General features: G+C 40.5%; 1 protein-coding gene and 1 long non-coding RNA gene across 8 annotated transcripts in view; one reads left to right on the top strand and one right to left on the bottom strand.

Moving 5' to 3' along the window:
• The window catches only part of c34h1orf159 (chromosome 34 C1orf159 homolog), a 65,407-nt gene that overhangs the window by 20,402 nt on the left and 25,127 nt on the right, over positions 1 to 19,878 (top strand). For 6 of the 7 annotated variants that reach the window (XR_006309296.1, XR_006309295.1, XM_043676113.1 and 3 more), the window contains exons 2-3: positions 18,190 to 18,345; positions 18,541 to 18,630. Coding sequence is in view for 5 of the 7 variants with exons in the window: in XM_043676113.1 (XP_043532048.1) it covers positions 18,319 to 18,345; positions 18,541 to 18,630 (117 nt within the window). In the remaining 2 variants the exon portion in view is untranslated. The remainder of the gene's footprint in view (positions 1 to 18,189; positions 18,346 to 18,540; positions 18,631 to 19,878) is intronic. The other variant, XM_043676115.1, reaches the window with a different exon arrangement.
• On the bottom strand, positions 3,862 to 13,759 carry LOC122540406. Its single transcript, XR_006309297.1, has 3 exons — positions 13,699 to 13,759; positions 4,526 to 4,775; positions 3,862 to 3,902 (listed from the first exon to the last, which is right to left on the bottom strand). It is a non-coding gene; the product is annotated as an uncharacterized LOC122540406 (long non-coding RNA).

Consider the following 19,878-nt stretch of genomic DNA (forward strand, 5'->3'; position numbering starts at 1 on the left):
TCGAGTGATAGGCTCTTCTTGTCGTATGTGGAATTTAGGGAGAGTGTACGTGTTACTGAGGGTTATATCTGCAATAAATGTCATTGGTTGCAAATCCTATCAGATCGAATGGATCAGGTGGAGAGACAGTTAGAAGCAATGAGGAATTTACAAGAGCAAGGGGTTGTAATGGATAGCAGTTATAGGGAGAGAAAAATGTAGATACGGTTACATAGATGGGTTGCCTCCAGGAAAGGTAAGAGAGGTAGGCAAGTAGTGCAGGAGACTTCTGTGGCTATCCCATTTCAAACCATTATGTTGTTTTGGAAAATGTAGGGGGTGGTGGATTCTCAGGGGAATGTAACATAAACAGCCATGTTTCTGGTATCGAGACTGGCTCGAATGCAATGAAGTGTACGTCGAGTTCCAAGAGATCAATTGTGTTAGGGGACTCTCTAGTCCAAGGCACAGATAGGGGCAAGACCCAGGGAGATAGTGAGGAAAGAGATCAATCTGAGACTGGTATAGTTTAGAAAAGAAGCGAGTCAAAAAGTCAGCAGGGTCAAAGCAGAGAAGAAGGTAGGACTGATAAATTAAACTGCATTTATTTCAATGCAAGGGGCCTAACAGGGAAGGCAGACAATGCAAGGGGCCTAACAGGGAAGGCAGATGAACTTAGAGCATGGTTAGGAACATGGGACTGGGCTATCATAGCAATTACAGAAATGTGGTTCAGGGATGGACAGACCTGACAGCTTACTGTTCCAGGATACAAATGCTACAGGAAGGATAGAATGTGAGGCAAGAGAGGATGGGGAGTGGTATTTTTGATAAGTGACAGCATTACAGCTGTACTGAGGGAGGATATTCCTGGAAATGCACCCAGGGACATCATAAGAAAGGTATGATAACTTTATTAGGATTGTATTATAGACCCCCTACTAGTCAGAGGGAAATTGAGAAACAGATTTGTAAGGAGATCTTGGTTAACTGCAAGAATAATAGGGTCGTTATGGTCGGAGATTTTAACTTTCCAAACATAGATTGGGACTGCCATAGTGCTCAGGGTTTAGATGGAAACTGAGGTGTCAGTGGGGGAGCACTTTGGGCCAGTACCATAGTTCTATTAGTTTTAAAGTAGTGATGGAAAAGGATAGACCAGATCTATAAGTCGAAGTTCTAAATTGGAGCAAGTCTAATCTTGAGGTATTAGGCAAGAACTTTCAGAAGCTGATTGGAGGCAGATGTTCGCAGGTAAAGGAATGGTTGGTAAATGGGAAGCCTTTAGAAATGAGGTAACGAGAGTCCAGATACAGTATATTCCTGTTAGGGTGAAAGGAAAGGCTGAGAGGTGTGGAGAATGCTGGATGACGAGAGAAATTGAGGGTTTGACTAAGAATAAGAAGGAAGCATATGTTAGGTATAGACAGGAGAGATCGAATGAATTCTTAGAAGCGTATAAAGGCAGTAGGAGTATACTTAAGAGGGAAATCAGGAGGGCAAAGAGGGACATGCAATAGCTTTCGTAAATAGGGTTAAGGAGAATCCAAAGAATTTTTACAAATACATTAATGACAAAAAGATAACTATGGAGAGAGTAGAGTCCCTCGAAGATCAGCAAGGTGGCCTTTGTGTGGAGCCACAGGAGATGGGGGAGATAATAAATGAGTATTTTGCATCAGTGTTTACTATGGAGAAGGACATGGAAGATATAGAATGTGGGGAAATAAGATGGTGACATCTTGAAAAAGTCCATAACACAGAAGAGGTGGTCTGGATGTCTTGGAACTCGTAAAGGTAGATAAATCCCCAGGACCTGATCAGGTGTACCCGAGAACTCTGTGGGAAGCTAGGGAAGTGATTGCTGAGCCCCTTGCTGAGATATTTGTATCATCGATAGTCACAGGTGAGGGGCTGGAAGACTGGAGGTTGGTTAACATGGTACCACTATTTAAGAAAGATAGTAAGGACAAGCGAGGGAACTATAGACCAGTGAGGCTGACGTTGGTGGTGGGCAAGTTGATGGAGGAATCCTGAGGGACAAGATTTACACTTTTTGGAAAGGCATGGACTCATTAGGGTTAGTCAACATGGCTTTGTGCATGGGAAATCATGTCTTACAAACTTGATGGAGTCTTTTAAAAAAGTAATGAAGAGGATTGATGAGGGCAGAGCGCTAGACGTGATCTATATGGACTTCAGTTAGGCGTTCGACAAGGTTCCCCATGGAAGACTGGTTAGCAAGGTTAGATCTCATGGAATACAGGGAGAACTAGCCATTTGGATACAGGACCGGCTAGAAGGTAGAAGACAGAGGGTGGTGATGGGCGGTTGCTTTTCAGAAAGGAGGCCTGTGACCAGTGGAGTCCCACAAGGATCGGTGCTGGATCCAGTACTTCTTGTCATGTATATAATGACTTGGATGTGAACATAGGAGGTACACTTAGTAAGTTTGCAGATGACACCAAAATTGTAGGTGTAGTGGACAGCGAAGAAGGTTACCTCAGATTACAGCGGGATGAGATTGTAGGCTTAACAAAGATACCTTGGAGTGCAGGTTCGTAGCTGCTTGAAAGTAGAGTTGCAAGCAGATAGGATAGTGAAGAAGGTATTTGGTATGCTTTCCTGTATCGGTCAGTGTATTGAGTATAAGTGTTGGGAGGTCATGTTGTGGTTGTACAGGATATTGGTTAGGCCACTTTTGGAATATTGTGTGTAATCCTGGTCTCCTTCCTATTGGAAGGAGGTTGTGATACTTAAAAGGGTTCAAAAAAATTTTACAAGGATGTTGCCAGGGTTGGAAAATTTGAGCTATAAGGAGAGGCTGAATAAGCTGGGGCTGTTATCTCTGGAGTGTCAGAGGCTGGGGGGGTGACCTTATAGGGGTTTATAAAGTCATGAGGGGCATGGATAGGGTAAATAGACAAAGTCTTTTCCCTGGTGTGGGGGAGTCCAAAACTAGAGGACATAGGTTTAGAATGAGAGGGGAAAAATATAAAAGGGACCCACCGGCCATACAGAGGGTGGTACGTGTATGGAATGAGCTGGCAGAGGAAGTGGTGGAGGCTGATACAATTGCAATTTAAAAGGCATCTGAATGGGTATATGAATAGGAAGGGTTTGGAGGGATATGGGCCAAGTGCTGGAAGATAGAACTAGATTATGTTGGAATAGCTGAGTTGGACCGAAGAGTCTGTTTCTGAGATGTAAATCTCTATGACTCTATGAATCTATAACATGGTCGGGATGGACTAGTTAAACCTGAGGATCTGCTTCCATAGTGTATGACTCTATGACTCTGCCAGGACAGTAATATCATTTCTGGGCCATTTGCCACAAATGCCCTGAGCCATCCTGTAGGAAGAGGTAATGTTTGAGGCACTAAAGGTGGCATGTGTAATACTTACTGTAAATTTAATATCATATTAGTGAACATATGTTCACTTGACATCATCATCAGAGTGCTTGACTGTCATTTTAGCTGCAGCTGCAAGAATTAACATAAAGGAGCATCCTCAGCGCAACACTATCTTAACCCTGTCTGAAAGATGAGTATTCTTTCATGCGGGATCCATACCAGCATAAATCTTCATGATTATTGAGTGATGTTGTGCAAGCTTCCATCAGTTTGCAATGTTAACTTTTATTAAATAAGAGGAAAAAAGAAGAAAGAAAATTGGTAAAATGGATTTGCAGTTGGGATTAAACAGAGGATGCTTGCCTCTATAGCATCAGTCCATTTAGAGTCAGTGACTGTACCTGTCCCCAGTGTAGCAAAGGATGGATCTGGCTTCATTGCTGCAGAATGCCCCAAGTAGTTGGACTGTTCCATATGCATGTCCTTTGTGGAGAAATTTGCAAAGAAAAACATCTTTGACCAGACGTTCATCAGGGAGTGGTCAGCACATAGCATCCTCAAGACCCTGCGGAAAAGGAGAAGTTGGATCCAGTTGAGTTATTCGCTGAACAGACTGTCAAAGTCATTTAGCAGAATGCCTCATCACCAGAACTTTATAACAAGCACCAAGGCATGACTTGGCTGATGGTGAGAAGGTCATTAGCTGTGAGATCCTTCATGTATGCGTGGACTGTCTGCACCACTGCAAGCTGCAGTAGCTGTGGTGGGGTGGGTAGAGACTGTCACTTTCTGGAATGTACCTTTGCAAATGAAGTCTGGAGAGAGATGCAGTGATACAGGATTCTGTGCTCTACGGTCTGTTCCCCAGGACCCACACCAAGACAAACATTGACTGTGCCTGGAAGACCATCAACTTGGTAAAAGATGCTCTTTGCTCTGCCTGAAACTTATTGGTCTTCCAGTGCGAGGAGTTGACCTTGAATGAGTGTTGCAGTTTGACATATCCCAAGGTCCAGAACTACAAGCTGAGGGACGTACTAAAGCTTGGGGCAGCTGCCATCAAGGCAGAGCTGGGAAAGACTGCCATCTTTCTGCCAAAGTTAAGTGGGAATCTGTTCAGTTATCAGACCCAAATGCATGTAAATATTGTCTTGTATAAGTAAAAAATGTCTTGGGTTTTATCCTCACCTGACAGCACCACTGCCTCTTTTTCAAATGGAGGATATTCCATCGAAACTGAATAATTGTTGGGTCTCCTGCACTTTCTCCACAGCATAAGTAGCTGGACGCCCAGTGATAGATAGCTGTTCCATAACAGCTCGAAACTGATGCTGGTACTGGTCTTCCAGAAGCATGTATTCCTCATCAATGTCTGTGTAGTGCCACAAACACAGAGTTGGCAACAGGTCTAGATCCATTGATGATGGTTCCAATAAGCCTATGGGAAGAATATCAGAAATGAAGCAGCTCCTCAGTAATGTGATCAGTCAATAGTCACAGAGAACGGAACATTTAACCATTAGAGGACATTCTGACAAGTACGGTAATGGGATGCCTTTACATGGACCTACCATGGTAGACCTAATTTAGATGTGTCTGCATAAGCCAGTTGCATATATACAATAGCAGATTGTAAGCCTGCTAGGATAAGAGAGACCTACTCCCCCAACCTACCCGTCCACATTACCCAAGAGAGGTAGCTCTGCATATAAGATAGTATGGTGAAAGTTTTATAATCTTGGGTATTAGGTTCCTGAATTTTGTGTAGACTGAGACCTTGGAATGTGTTCATGATTTTTGGATCATATGGGAAACTTTACAGCTCACCTGAAATTACTTGTACTTCACAGCCATGATGAGAAATACTTTGTCACAATAAATCACATGGTTAAAATTGCTTGTGGCTGGGATTTTCAGTCAACATAGTCATGTCATTGCAGGAGGTACACATCCAGAATTCTGTGATAACAAATGTCTTTATGTTATGCAAGTACCTAATTAATGAAATTACCCCTTGAAGAGCGTCATATCATTCACAAATAAACCCTGCTCCCTTAGAGAAAGCCCATTAACTTTGGCCACTCTGGATGTGGTAACAGTCATGTTTCATTTCCCCGTACACTTATGATTTGGATGAAATGGAAGGTGATAACGATAATGCTTCACAGAGTATATCACAGGATCAATCTTTAAATCGAGATGATAGCATTCCTCCCCCCCCCCCATCCCACTATCCGCAATCTTCATATTCTTTTCTGCTTTTGCTCTTCCTGTCAATCCTATCAGATTGGAACCTCCCCAGATTTGCATTCAACAGTTTTATTTAAGTATTTATCAGCTCATATTACCCCCTGAGCCCCAGGTCTATAGCTTAATTATGCTAAACTTGCTGGTCTGCTTCTGCTCCCCTGCCCCTCCAACATCAATACCAGGGTGATGGTGGCTGTCAATGAAATATGCCCCCTTCCTCAAGTACTCATTTCCTCCCATTTTTTATCATCTTCCATCCCTTTATAGTGTGATTCCCCCCTTCATAATTGTTTTGTTCCCTCTGCAACCTAGCATGCTGACTCCAATCCCCACAATTGACTTCCCTAACTTCCCTACCACAGAAGTAGTCCTTGATAATACCTCTAATGTTCACTGAATAATGCCCAGAGCTAACTGTAGCTCATTCCCCTGGCCATCTTGAAACAATGGTGCCAACCAATTCCTGATCAGACCGCTGATCAATATCAGCACAGCTCTCCAGCTGACCTACTGCAAATCCTCAGAACGGTTGTACATGTCCAAATTTGTGGACTGATAACAGATGATAATCATAACTGACTCTAATTCTACCAACTGATTACCAACAGTCTCCCTTGACTTGACTGAGAACTACACCTGAGTCAAGCGTGTGGTGCTGGAAAAGAACAGCAGGTCAGGCAGCATTCGAGGAGAATCGACATTTCGGGCATACGCCTGATGAAGAGCATATGCCCGAAACGTCGATTCTCCTGCTCCTCAGATGCTGCCTGAGCTGCTTATGCTTTTTTCCAGCACCACACTCTCGACTCTGATCTCCAGCATCTGTAGTCCTCACTTTCTCCCATTGAGATTTTGAGACCCGGCCATTTGATTAATGTGTTCATCTACATAGTAGCAGCATTGCACTGAAAGGCGTTGGTAAGCACCAAGTGAGTATTGAAGTAGTGATTTCTATTATAAGTGAGTCAGGGATGTGCCATGATGATGTGTTAGGCTAATGCTTGTGAAGCTGCCCATGGAGTGGGCCCTGAAATGATGGGGAGTGCTGGCTAAGATAGATACGTGGAGAGAACGTAAGTGCGCTGCAGCCACTAGATACCCACTCTTTCATTCGGGTCTTGTCACAGTTTAGTTTCTCTCGAATACTTTGGAAAATAGCAATCTACATATAAATGAGGAACAATTAGATAGTAATGAAATGTGAATACATTGCAAATAGACCCCTCATCACTCACTAGTGAGATTCTCACCTCGATGTTGAAACCGTAAACACAAAATTCAATTTTTTATCTTGACACTACAATCTTATTTTCCCATTCCCACTGTGTTTTCCAAACTTTCTCGTTGTTGTCCAAGTCATTCAGAGGCTGGGAAAATTCCACCCTTTTTTCCTCTCTCTCTCCTAAGAAAAAATGGTTTACAATCTCATGCTAACTTTCAGACAAATACTCTGAGCAAAGATATTGAATAATGCTAGCTAAAATAAGCCATGACCTAAGCCATGAACACAGTTTTGGTTATCAGTACATCATGATGGAACTGGCAACAAAGATAGGAATGACAAAAATTCATCTTGTAATTCGAAACAACATAATACAAGAGGACAGAAAATAGCTTTCTCCCTTCTGCTATTTTATACTTTTAATTTCTGGTAAATCAAAGCAGGACCTCTACTTCCTTTTCAATTAAACCCTGCAGTAGGTGGCAGTCTTTTCCACAAATTGAAAGCATTAAGTAACATCTCAGACATGATCAGTAGCTAGATAGTTAAAAATCACACAACACCAGGTTATAGTCCAACAGGTTTAATTGGAAGCACACTAGCTTTCGGAGTGACGCTCCTTCATCAGGTGGTATCACCTGATGAAGGAGCATCGCTCTGAAAGCTAGTGTACTTCCAATTAAACCTGTTGGACTATAACCAGGTGTGTGATTTTTAACTTTGTACACTCCAGTCCAACACCGGCAGCTCCAAATTATGAGGAACTAGATAGACACCTGATCTAAAGTTTGAATTAATATTGAAACCGACAAATGCTGGAGATCACAGCAAATTAGATGGTATCCATGGAGAGAGAAGAAGCTAACGTTTCGAGTCTAGATTACTTCATCATAGCAGAAGTGATTGGGACAGTATTTGCGCAATAGTTTGGGGGAGGGGGTGTTAGTGGGTATAGGGTGCTGGTGGAGAAAAGATGTTGATAGCTCAGATTAAGCGATTGGATTGTGAAAATGGCAGAAGAATGGTGTGTCTTGTGCCAGATTTCAAAGGACAGTAAGTGGAATAGGACATGATGACAAACTAAAAGAAAGGGAAGAAATGGGAATTGGTTCACAATTTAAAGGTGTTGAGCTCAATATTAAGTCCAGAAGACTGATAGGTACCTGGTCTGAAGATGAGATGCTGTTTCTCCAGCTGTGATTCACTAGAACACTGCAGCATACCAAGGACAGGCATGTGGGCATCCGAGTCGGACACTCTGGTAAAATGACCAGCTACAGGAAGGTCGGAGTGCTGCTTGCGCACAGACCAAAGGTGTTCTGCAAAGCGGTCACCCAGTCTGCGTTTATTTTCTCCAATGCTTTCTGACCCGTGGTGATCGCCAGCATTTGTTGTTTTTAGTAAAGATTCCAGCATCTGCAGTAATTTGTTCCTACATTTTGAATTAAGACTATTGCTGCAGGATTAGGAGTGTATTGGATGACAAAATTGTAATCTGGGAGTTTTAAACTCCAAAGAAAGGCCCTTTTTTTTATTTCTTGCTCTCTTTCTTTGTTTTCCCTATGTATGTTCACATAAAATATTGCAATATTATCTTATATCAATGTTGAGATTAGAATAAGTTGAATTTCATCATCAAGAATGATTGATTATGTTATAAGGCAAGACTGAATAGACTAAGTTTACATTCCTAGGAGAATAGGGTGTATAAAGTGGTCTAACCTGGGACAGTACAGAAAATAGGGGCAAAACTTGTAACTCGACTATTCAGGAATGCTTTCATACAACACATTATTCACAGGATAGTAGGAATGTGGAACTCCCTCCACCTAAAAAGTTGGGGATCAACTGCAAATGTCAAAACTGAGATTGGTAGATTTTTGCTGAAAATGGGTATTAAGGAAAAAATGAATCAGTGGTCATTCAAGTTGAGCCAAGATCTAATTGAATAATGGAACAGGCTTGAAGGGCTGAGTGGCCTATTCCTGCTCCTATGTTTAAAAAAAATTAAGCTGGTGCTGTGACAAATTCAATAGAAATATTTGCATTAGACTTTTCAATAAACTCTTTTAACCTTTGTTTGCAATGATGAAATGTTGCTGGAAATTATTTAGTTTTAGCAATATACTTAATTTTGAAGAACTTTTTAACAACTGCAATCAAGAGATGTCATTGGAGGGAACAAAGGAGCAGAGAAGAATTAATGTAAAAGATAATCTGATTTAACATGAAAATTCCCAAGAGTGTAGAACAAAGAGAATGGAAAGCCAATTGACTGAGCTGAAAAGGACTGAGAGTGCATGAGAGACGCTGCCAATGGAAATTACAGATGAAAGAAAAAGATAAAGAATTTAACAGCGAAAAAAAGCAAATAATAGCAAATCGAAGAAAAGGAAAATTTACAGATAAGAACCTTTATGACTCTTTATTATGTGTAATTATATTTTTAAAGAATTCTACTGCTTTCTATGTTGTAATTTGTATGTGAAGTGGTCAAATGGAAAATACTAAGTTGAGTGTAAAAGGTTACTCCAACTGTAATTGAATTAAAATCACAGTTAAAGACTAATTTGGAATGGGATATTTAATATTCAATAGGTTAGTTGCATTTATTTATGATAAAGTATGTTGAACTTCATGTAAAGCATTGGTGGATGTGCAATTATATTTTAGTTAAGTAGCTGTAGCTTTGGGTGGTTAAAAAATGCACAGCTGTGAGGCAAAATCTATTATATCCATAATGAGCATTTGTTCATACTTTCCTTTATGTGTACTTAAAGAAAAATAATTTGACAAAAGTGTAACTGATCTGAGCTTAGCACTTACTGATATATGTTTACTATTGTCATGGCTTACCATTAGCTTTGAATGTGGAATAAGGTTGTGGGATTTTGCTTTTTAAAAAAAGCCATGTTTAACCTAGCCTGTCCTTTGAACCCATTGTTCAGACACTCCCCATGAAAAAATGCTCACAAATGGTTCTGAGGATCAGTAACCATTTTAAGTCTTTGGCCTTAATTTCAGAGAAAAAAAGCCCTTAATTAGTTTGTCTTTACATTTTAAAAATGCAGTTTTTTTTGGTGTTAGGATAGTGGATCAGGTGTAAGCAGTAAAATCCAGAAGAGGGCTTATCCTCAAAAAAAGCCTCACCACCTCTTCACCAAAAATTATCAAGTTTCTTCTACATAAGTAGTAAAAAAAATGGAATATGGCGCTTTAATGTGTGATGCATGTGTGATGGATGCATGGCAATGTAACTGAAAAATGGTTAGAATTTGAAAACTGCTGCCAAATTGAGTAATTGAGGTAAATAATATAGATGTATTTAAGGGGAATTTAAATAAACATGCAAGAAAGATATAGAATGTTTGCTGATAGGGTTAAATGAAAATTGGTTTAAATGAAGTATGGATGGCAGCAGGCTCACTATGAAACATCATCCGTGGTTTTTATTGGCACAAGTTACCTGTTTCTTTGCTGTAAATTCCATGTAAAATGTAATTGTCAATAAAAAAAAGGACAGGAAAGGTGAGTGTGGTGGATGAAGCAGTGAAGGGATCTAATGAAAATAATTCTAACCTACGCAACCTCTCTTCATAGCTAGCACCTTCCATAGCAGGCAACATCCTCGTAAATCTTCTCTGCACCCTGTCCAACGCGTCCACATCTTTTTGATAATGTGGCAACCAGAACTGTACACGGTATTCTAAATACGGCCGAACCAAAGTCTTGTACAATTTTAATATGACCTGCTAGCTCTTATACTCAATACCCCGTCCGATGAAGGCAAGCATACCATATGCCTTCTTGACCACTCTATCCACCTGTGCAACCACCTTCAGGGTACAATGGATCTGAACTCCCAGATCTCTCTGCTCATCAATTTTTCCCAAGGTTCTTCTGTTTACAATATAGTTCGCTCAAGAATTAGACTTCCCAAAATGCATCACCTCACATTTACCTGGATTGAACTCCATCTGCCACTTCCCTGCTCAACTCTCCAGTCTATCTTTATTTTCCTGTATTCTTTGACAGCCCCCTATGCTTTCTGTCATTTTCGTATCATCTGCACACTTACTGATCAGACCAACAATACCCTCTTCCAGATCGTTTAAGTATATCACAAACAAAAGTGGTCCCAGCACTGATCTCTGTGAAACACCACTGATCATCTTTCTCCATTTCAACAAACTCCCTTCAACTACCACTCTCTGTCTCCTGTTGCCCAACCAGTTCTTTATCCACCTAGCTAAAACACCCTGCACACCATGTGATCTGTCTAAAGTTTGGTGGTTGTTTAAAGGCGAGAACTGGAGCTGCACAGAAGGCCTAGGAGAGGTACTCATCCTCATCGATAATATGTAGCAGGCTGCGAAGAACATGGTGTAGTCATTCAGCTCCTGGGAAGTACTGGGCAAGAAAGGGTACCCTGTCTGTTGCAGCCTCTGTCTGTCTCCTGAGGAAATCATTACAGTTTCTTTCTGTGGCACGTTGGAACTGGTAATCGATGAGTTGAGTTGTACTCAGTCGGGGAACACTTCAGTGGTCCGGGATATTTGGCCTCAGACCTTTGGGTGACTTTCAAGGTGGACTTCGGGACAAGCAACAACACAGGAGGAAGTGCTGGATGTCTTGACACACATAAAAGTGGATAAATCTCCAGGACCTGATCAGGTGTACTCTAGAACTCTGTGGGAAACTAGGGAAGTGATTGCTGGGCTCCTTGCTGAGATATTCATATCATTGATAGATCAGATGAAGTGCCGGAAGATTGGAGGTTGGCTAATGTGTGCCACTATTTAAGAAAGGCAATAAGGACAAGCCAGGGAATTATAGACCAGTGAGCTTGACATCGGTGATGGGCAGTAGTTGGAGGGAATCCTGAGGGACAGGGTTTACATATAGGAGTGACTAGGGATAGTCAACATGGCTTTCTGTGTGGGAGATCATGTCTCACAAACTTGATTGAGTTTTCTGAAGAAATAACAAAGGGGATTGATAAGGGCAGAGCAGTAGATGTGATCTATATAAACTTCAGTAAGGCATTCAATAAGGTTCCCCATGGGAGATTGGTTAGCAAGGTTAGATCTCATGGAATACAAGGAGAACTAGCCATTTGGATACAGAACTGGCTCAAAGGTAGAAGACAGAGGGTGGTGGGGGAGGAGTGTTGTTTTTCAGACTGGAGGCCTGTGACCAGTGGAGTGCCACAAGGATCGGTGCTGGGTCCACTACTTTTCATCATTTTTATAAATGATTTGGATGTGAGCATAAGAGGTATAGTTAGTAAGTTTGCAGATGACACCAAAATTGGAGATTATGTGGGCACAGAAGAAGGTTGCAAAGGGATCTTGTCAGATGGGCCAATGGGCTGAGAAGTGGCAGATGGAGTTTAATTTAGATAAATGCAAGGTGCTGCATTTTGGGAAAGCAAATCTTAGAAGGACTGGTGCACTTAATGGTAAGGTTCGAGGCAGTGTTGCTGAACAAAGAGTCCTTGGAGTCCAGATTCATAGCTCTTTGAAAGTAGAGTCGCAGGTAGATAGGATAGTGAAGAAGGCGTTTGGTATGCTTTCCTTTATCGGTCAGAGTATTAAGTACAGGAGTTAGGAGGTCATGTAGCAACAGTACAGGATATTGGTAAGGCCACTTTTGGAATATTGCATGCAATTCTGGTCTCCTTCCAATCAGAAGGATGTTGTGAAACTTGGAAAGGGTTCAGAAGAGATTTTCAAGGATGTTGCCAAGGTTTGAGTTATAGGGAGAGTTTGAGTAGGCTAGAGCTGTTTTCCCTGGAATCGTCAGAGGTTGAGGGTTGACCTTATAGAGTTTTATAAAATCATGAAGGGCATGGATAGGATAAATAGATAAAGCCTTTTCCCTGGGTGGGGGAAGTCCAGAATTAGAGGGCATAGGTTTATGGTGACGGGGGGGTAGATATAAAAGAGACCTAAAGAGTTACCTTTTCACGCAGAGGGTGGTACGTGTATGGAAAGAGCTGCCAGAGGATGTAGTGGTGACTGGTACAATTGCAGCATTTAAAAAGGCATCTGGATGATATGAATAGGAAGGGTTTGGAGAGATATGGACCAGGTGCTGGCAGGTGGGACTAGATTGGTTTGGGATACCTGGACGGCATGGACGAATTGGACCGAAGCTGATTCCGTGCTGTACATCTGTCTGAATATGACTGTGACTAGATAGTCACTCTTGGCTAGAAACCTAACTGGACTAGCCACTTAAATGTTGCGCTAACACATAAGCTGAAATACTGGGCATTCTGTGAAATTAACGTAATTTCTGTACTAGGCACAGGTCAGAATTTCAGTGGTATAGTGTCTATTTGTCTGCATAGTGCAGTTTCTGCAGCACTTGAAGCTTGACAATATCCAAAGTAGGCTGCATGATTGCCAGGTGATATATACAGTACCAACTACAATATAATGAATTTGTTTTTTGTATTTAAAGGATAATGAACTTTGTAGAATCTCTGTAGTAAATGTTTCAACATTTATTTTACAGACACACCTAATGTTGTAAATCATAAACAATAAATTGTGTCATTACCCCAGCTAGTTATGATGACCTTCAAAAAAATGACATACATCTTGTCTTCTTCCGTCTCTGACAATGAAGGTTTACCAAGCATTTTTTAATGAAGATAGTGCCCCTTTGAAAGGAGATATTGGTACATTTTACTTCAGATTAGTGGGTGACATAATTAAAATTCATAAAAATATTACATTGCAGAACCTCCTGCCTTGCTTCTGTTGTCATGGTTCCTTCACACTTCTTGGATCAACTGTTTCCGAAAAATAATTTCCTATTTCCATTTTTGTATTACAAACCACTGACCAACACTGGTCATCCTATGATTATACCTGCTTACCTGTAGCAGCACTGTCATTTTACATCCCCCAATTTGTCATGCAGAGAAATCCAAATGATATTTCCAAAGATGTGCAGGTCAGGTGAATTGTCCATAATAAATTGTCCATAGTTGTTAGGAGCATTAGTCAGAGAGGGGTGGGTTACTCTTCAGAGGGTTGGTGTGGACTTGTTGGGCCGAAGGGCCTTTTTCCACACTGTAGGGAATCTAATCTAATCTAATCTAATTGACACAACTTTTAACTTCCTGAAATTGCTGTTAGTTTTGCAATGTAGTTATAGAAAGTATCAAATCAAAGTCTTATTGGATAATTTCACTTGCTCTTGACTCCTTCCATGCTGTAGGAAATTGACTACACTAAACCTTACAGCAGAGCTTCAAAGTGAGTTTAACATCAGGTGAGTCTGGGGGCAGCGCCCAAATGTAGTACTGTATGTCAAGGTTCACAAAACTTGGCCTTGAATGAAAACGTTAACCATTAATGACTCATGGGTTCAAATCAGAAAGCACTGACTCCAAACTACATTGTTGTCTGCCACTGAAATGGGTAAGACAGGTTCCAAATAATGGGAGGAAATGTTTTAACCACTGATAATGTGTTTTACTATAGGATGTTGTACAAGAAGATTGGTATCTGAAAGACTTGGTGGTGCTGGGGTTGGACAAAGTTAAAAACCACACAACACCAGGTTATAGTCCAATAGGTTTATTTGGAAGCACTAGCTTTCGGAGTGCCACTCCTCCATTAGGTGGTTGTGGAGGTTAAGATCATGCTCACAGAATTTATAGCCAAAGGAGTCCAGTGTCATGGAGACATGATACAGTAAACAATCTTCGATAAAAACTTCCATCTTTTATAATGGGATATGTTAGCTTCTGTTCTTTGATATGTAAATCCCATAAATGTTTTTCAAATACTTTTTCAAGATTGCACAGTTTTTAAACAATAGGTGTGAAGTCTGTCTGTGACCCAATGCTATGTCAGACTGACAAACCCTCTGTACAGTTTTACAGAGTTTTACATGGATTCATGCAATTTTTGAGCAAAATAAAATTAGTAATTCTGTAAAAACTAATTTACCCCACAAGCTTATATGTGTGCATAGATTGAGTGTTCATGTGAGTGTGTGCATGATAGAGTGTGTATATGTGTGTGTGTGTGTGTAAAAGGTATTGTTCACATTGCCAAAGTAGAAATGTATACTTACTTCAAGTTGAGACTGTTCTCTTACAAGAGATGATCATTAGATGTAGAATATAAGAGATTTTGGGGCATTCTTAAGAGGGAAATCAGGAACGCAAAAAGGGGATATGAGAAAGCCTTGGCAAATAAGATTAAGGATAATGGAAAGCAAAAGGAAGCTAGGGAGAGAATAGGGCCCACTAAAGATCAACAAGGTCATTTATGTGTGGAACCACAGGAGGTGGGAGAGATACTAAACAAATATTTTATATCAGTTTTTAATGTGGAGAAAGCCGTAGAAGCTACGGAACTCAGGGAAATAAATGTTGATGTCTTGAAAACAGTCCACAGAAAAGGAGGTGTGGGAGGTCTTAAAAAACATAAAGGTGGATAAATTTACGAGACTTGATCAAGTGTATCCTAGGATATTATGGGAAGTTAGTGAAGGAATTGCAGGGCCCCAAGCAGAGACACATTTATATCATTTACAGCCATAAGTCACGATCTGTTTAAGGTTTGGTGGTTGTTTAAAGACGAGAAGTGGAACTGCAGGGAAGGCATTGGTGAGGTGTTCATCCTCCAGTGAGGTGCTGGAGGATTGGAGCGTTGCTTATGTTGTGAAGAAAGGCTGTAAGGAGAAGCTTGGGAACTATAGACAGGTGAGTCTGCCATCAGTGGTTGGTAAGTTGTTGGAGAAGATTTTGAGAGATAGGATTTACATGCCATTAGAGAGGCAAAGACTGATTAGGGATAGTCAGCATGGCTTTGTGCTTGGAAAATGGTGTCCTACAAACTTGATTGAGTCTTTTAAGGACATAACCAAAAAGATTGATATGGGCAGAGCAGTAAATGTTGACTACATGGACTTTAGTAAAGCCTTTGACAAGATTCTGCATGGTAGACTGATTAGTGAAGTTAGTTCACATTGAATTCATGGTTTTGCATGGTAGACTGATTAATAAAATTAGTTCACATGGGATTCAGGGAGAACATGCCAATTGGAAAAAAAATTGGCTTGATGATAGGAGACAAAGGGTGATGGTGGAGGGTTGTGTTTTAGGACTGGAGACCTGTGACTAGTGGTGTTCCGCAGGGATCATGTTGGGCCCATTTTTGTTTGTCATTTATACAAACTATTTAGATGAGAATTCAGGAGGCATGGTTAGTAAGCTTGCAGATGACACCAAAATTGGTGGTGTAGTTATCTCAGATTATAAAGAAACCTTGATCAATTGGGCTAATGGGCTGAGGAGTGGCACATGGAGTTTAATTTGGATGAATACAAAGTATTACATTTTGGTAAGACGAAGGAGGACAGGACTTATACAGTTAATGGTAAGGTCTTGGATGGAGCTGTCAAACAGAAAGACTTAGAGGTTCAGGTACATAGTTCTTTGAAAGTTGCTTCACAGGTAGACAGGATGGTTAAAAATGCATTTAGTACCCTAGTCTTTATTGCTCAGACCATTGAGTAGAGGAGTTGAGATGTCATGTTTAGGTTGTACAGGATGTGGATGAGGCCACTTTTGGAGTACTGTGTACAGTTATGGTTGCCCTGGTATAGGAAGGATGTTATTAAATTGGAGAGGGTTCAGAAAAGATTTACCATGCAGGGCCTGGAGGGTTTGAGCTATAAGGAGAGGCTGAATAGGCTGTGACCTTTTTCACTGGACTGTAGGAGGTTGAGGAGTGACCTTATAAAGGTTTATAAAATCCTTAAGGTGAGTGAATTCAAAACTAGAGGCATATTTTTAAGGTGAGAGGAGAAAGATTTAAAAGGGAACTGAGGGGCAATGTTTTCATGCAGAGAGTGTTTGTATGTGGAATGAACTGCTGGAGGAAGTGTTACATGCAGATACAGTGGCAATATTTAAAAGACATTTTGATAGGTACATGAATAGGAAAGTTTTAGAGGGATATGGACTGAACACAGGCTAGTGGGACGAGTTTAGTTAGGGAAACTTGGTTGGCATGGATGGGTTTTGACTGAAGGACCTGTTCCCATGATGTATGATTCTCTGACACTATAACACACTCTTTGGCCATTGTGCAAATACTGTCCTGGCCCCCATAAATCCCAAGAGTTTTAGTGGATCATGCGCAGCTTTCCTACAAAACTTAAGTTGAGAAAATGGCCCCAGAATCAAAATTCCCAATAAAAGGTGCCACTGATAACTGAACTGATGAGCTGGAGCCAGATTAGAACAGCTTTGAATTATATGGATATGTGTCAGGTTGTGTGATCCTGGATTCAGTTAAACTGGAAAATATGATCGCCTTAGTTTACCTTTGTAGCGGTGGAAGATAAAAAGGCTAGAACTAGGATGGTCGTTCAGTGATTGTTATTTTACAAGATGTCTCCACACACATTAAGTTATCCTTACATTGTTACTCTTCTGCTTTGAATGATAAATTGCCGGTTCCTTCTCCTCCTAATCCCCAAGCCACTTACCAAGTGTAACAAAGGTAATATCCTCCAAAGTAATTTATGACTAATTGCAAAAGGTATGCAAGCTTGGAGATTCTCATCACTTTGTCCTTCTCACAGCCACAGATCTAAATATATTTAATGACCATCCCACGTAAATCAAACTGAAATTGGAAATGGCACTTTGAATCTATCTCCCACATAACCTTACTTGGAGTTATAAAAGTCTATCAGAAACTACGTGTCTGACAATACTGATACTCCAGAGCATCAGAAAGTTGTGGATATTTGCTAATGTACAGTTTTGTTTCACTTCAATAATTCTTCATTTATTGGAGTTCAAAGTTAAAATCACACAACACCAGGTTATAGTCCAACAGGTTTAATTGGAAGCAGTAGCTTTCGGAACGCTGCTCCTTCATCAGGTGGTTATGGAGTACACGATTGTAAGGCACAGAATTTATAGCAAAAGTTTACAGTGTGATGTAACTGAAATTATACATTGAAAAATACCTTGATTGTTTGCCAAATCTGTCATCTGTTACAATGACCATGTTAGTTTTACTTCTTTCATATGTAAATCGCAAAACATTTTTTAAAAGTTACATTCTCAAGTGAAGTTTAACAATTGGTGTCTTATTTACTGGAGATTTGAAAAAAAAGAAATATATTCTGCTACCAGGTTTAAACATGTTTCTGCCTGGTACTAGCTGCAGCATGTCTGTCAAGTTATTTATTTCCTAAGTGGCAAAATAATAAAAAAAGAGTAGAGATTAGGACTTTTTTTCTTTTTTGAAATAAAGTTATCTTAATTCTACTCGCAAGGATGATTTTCAATGAAAGCTTTGACTCAGGCTGTTATTCTTAAAATTGATTTTAGGTGGGTGTGGAATAAAACCAGAAGGCTGTGCTTGTATTCAGATAAGGCCCCTTGTATCCTAGCAACAAACAAGGCTGCCATTATGAGGAGGAATCTGCTTTCAATTGCTGTGACAGAGTGAAAATCCGAATGCCTGAACTTAATTCTTTTACTGAAGTAAGATTTTATTTTATTCAAAGGTTCAGTAAATAAGTCTGCCTGTATGTCTTTACCAATTATTGTGACTTTGACGGACTGCTTTCTTTAGCTTGACCTCAATGTTTTACTAACTGCTGAGCTCTTGGTACTGAAGTTGCATTTTGTATGTTTTTTTTCAGCAAATTAATTTTAGTTTTGTCTTTACTCTCACAGAAACTTCTTGTACTGGCCATGACTGTGCCGTTCATTGTATTTGTGGCAGGACTAGTGCTTCAAGTCTGCACTAAAACACCACAGTCGTTGGTACGTTGCACTTCTGTTTTTTGTGTGACCCAGCATTTATTCAGGACGAGGTGTGGTGGTTAATTCTGCTTGTTGAATTGCAGGAAGTGCCTGAAATGACGTTTGCTACATCACATTTTCCCTTCACGCAAACTAGATTGAAAACTTTACGTAGAATTTTACAGCTTGATAAATCCATGCTGGTTATATAACACAAAAAACCTTTTGACTGTAAACAAACAAGCGTCTCTCTAATTCATTCTTTAGTTCAAATTAGTTATACAGAGCGATTACAGAAGGAAGGAACATGAAATCAGAAGGTATCATTTAATGTCATGAGTATGTTGTTATGCAATTATTTCGCTTCTGCAATTTGTGCACTTTTCAGCCAGTTTCACATTGAAAGGAGTTATTTGCCGCAAGACCATAGTATATGATCACAAACCATATGGAGTCCTCCAGATGTACAGCACTGAAGCAGACCCTTCGGTCCAACTAGTCCATGCCAACCAGATATCCTAACCTAATCTAGTCCCTTTTGCCAGCACTTGGCCCATATCCCTCTAAACTCTTCTTATTCATATACCCATCCAGGTGTCTTTTGTAATGTTGTAATTGTACCAGCCTCCACCACTTGCTCTGGCAGCTCATTCCATACATGCAGCATCCTCTGTGTGAAAACATTGCCCCTTAGGTCCCTTTTATGTCTTTCCCCTCTCACCCTGAACTTATGTCCTCTAGTTCTGGACTCTCCAACCTCAGGGAAAATACTTTGATTATCTTATACATGCCCCTCATGGTTTTATAAACCTCCATAAAGTCATCCCTCAGCTTCCAGGGAAAACAGCCCCAGCCTGTTCAGCCTCTCCCTATAGCTCAAACCCTCCAACCCTGGCAATATCCTTGTAAATCTCTTCTGAACCTTTCAAGTTTCACAATATCCTTCCAATAGGAAGTAGACCAGAATTGCACACAATATTCCAAATGTGGTCTAACCAATGTCCTATTCAGCTGCAACATGACTTCCCAACTCCTATATCCAATGTCCTGACTAAGAAAGGAAAGCGTACCAAACTCCTTCTTCACTGTCCTATGTACCTGTGACTCCACTTTCAAGGAACTATGAACCTACATTCCAAGGTCTCTTTGTTCAGCAACACTCCCCAGGACCTTACCATTAAGAGTATAAGGAGAAAGTGAGGACTGCAGATGCTGGAGATCAGAGCTGAAAATGTGTTGCTGGAAAAGCGCAGCAGGTCAGGCAGCATC

This window comes from Chiloscyllium plagiosum, chromosome 34, assembly GCF_004010195.1.
Source record: "Chiloscyllium plagiosum isolate BGI_BamShark_2017 chromosome 34, ASM401019v2, whole genome shotgun sequence".
Lineage (NCBI taxonomy): Eukaryota > Metazoa > Chordata > Chondrichthyes > Orectolobiformes > Hemiscylliidae > Chiloscyllium > Chiloscyllium plagiosum.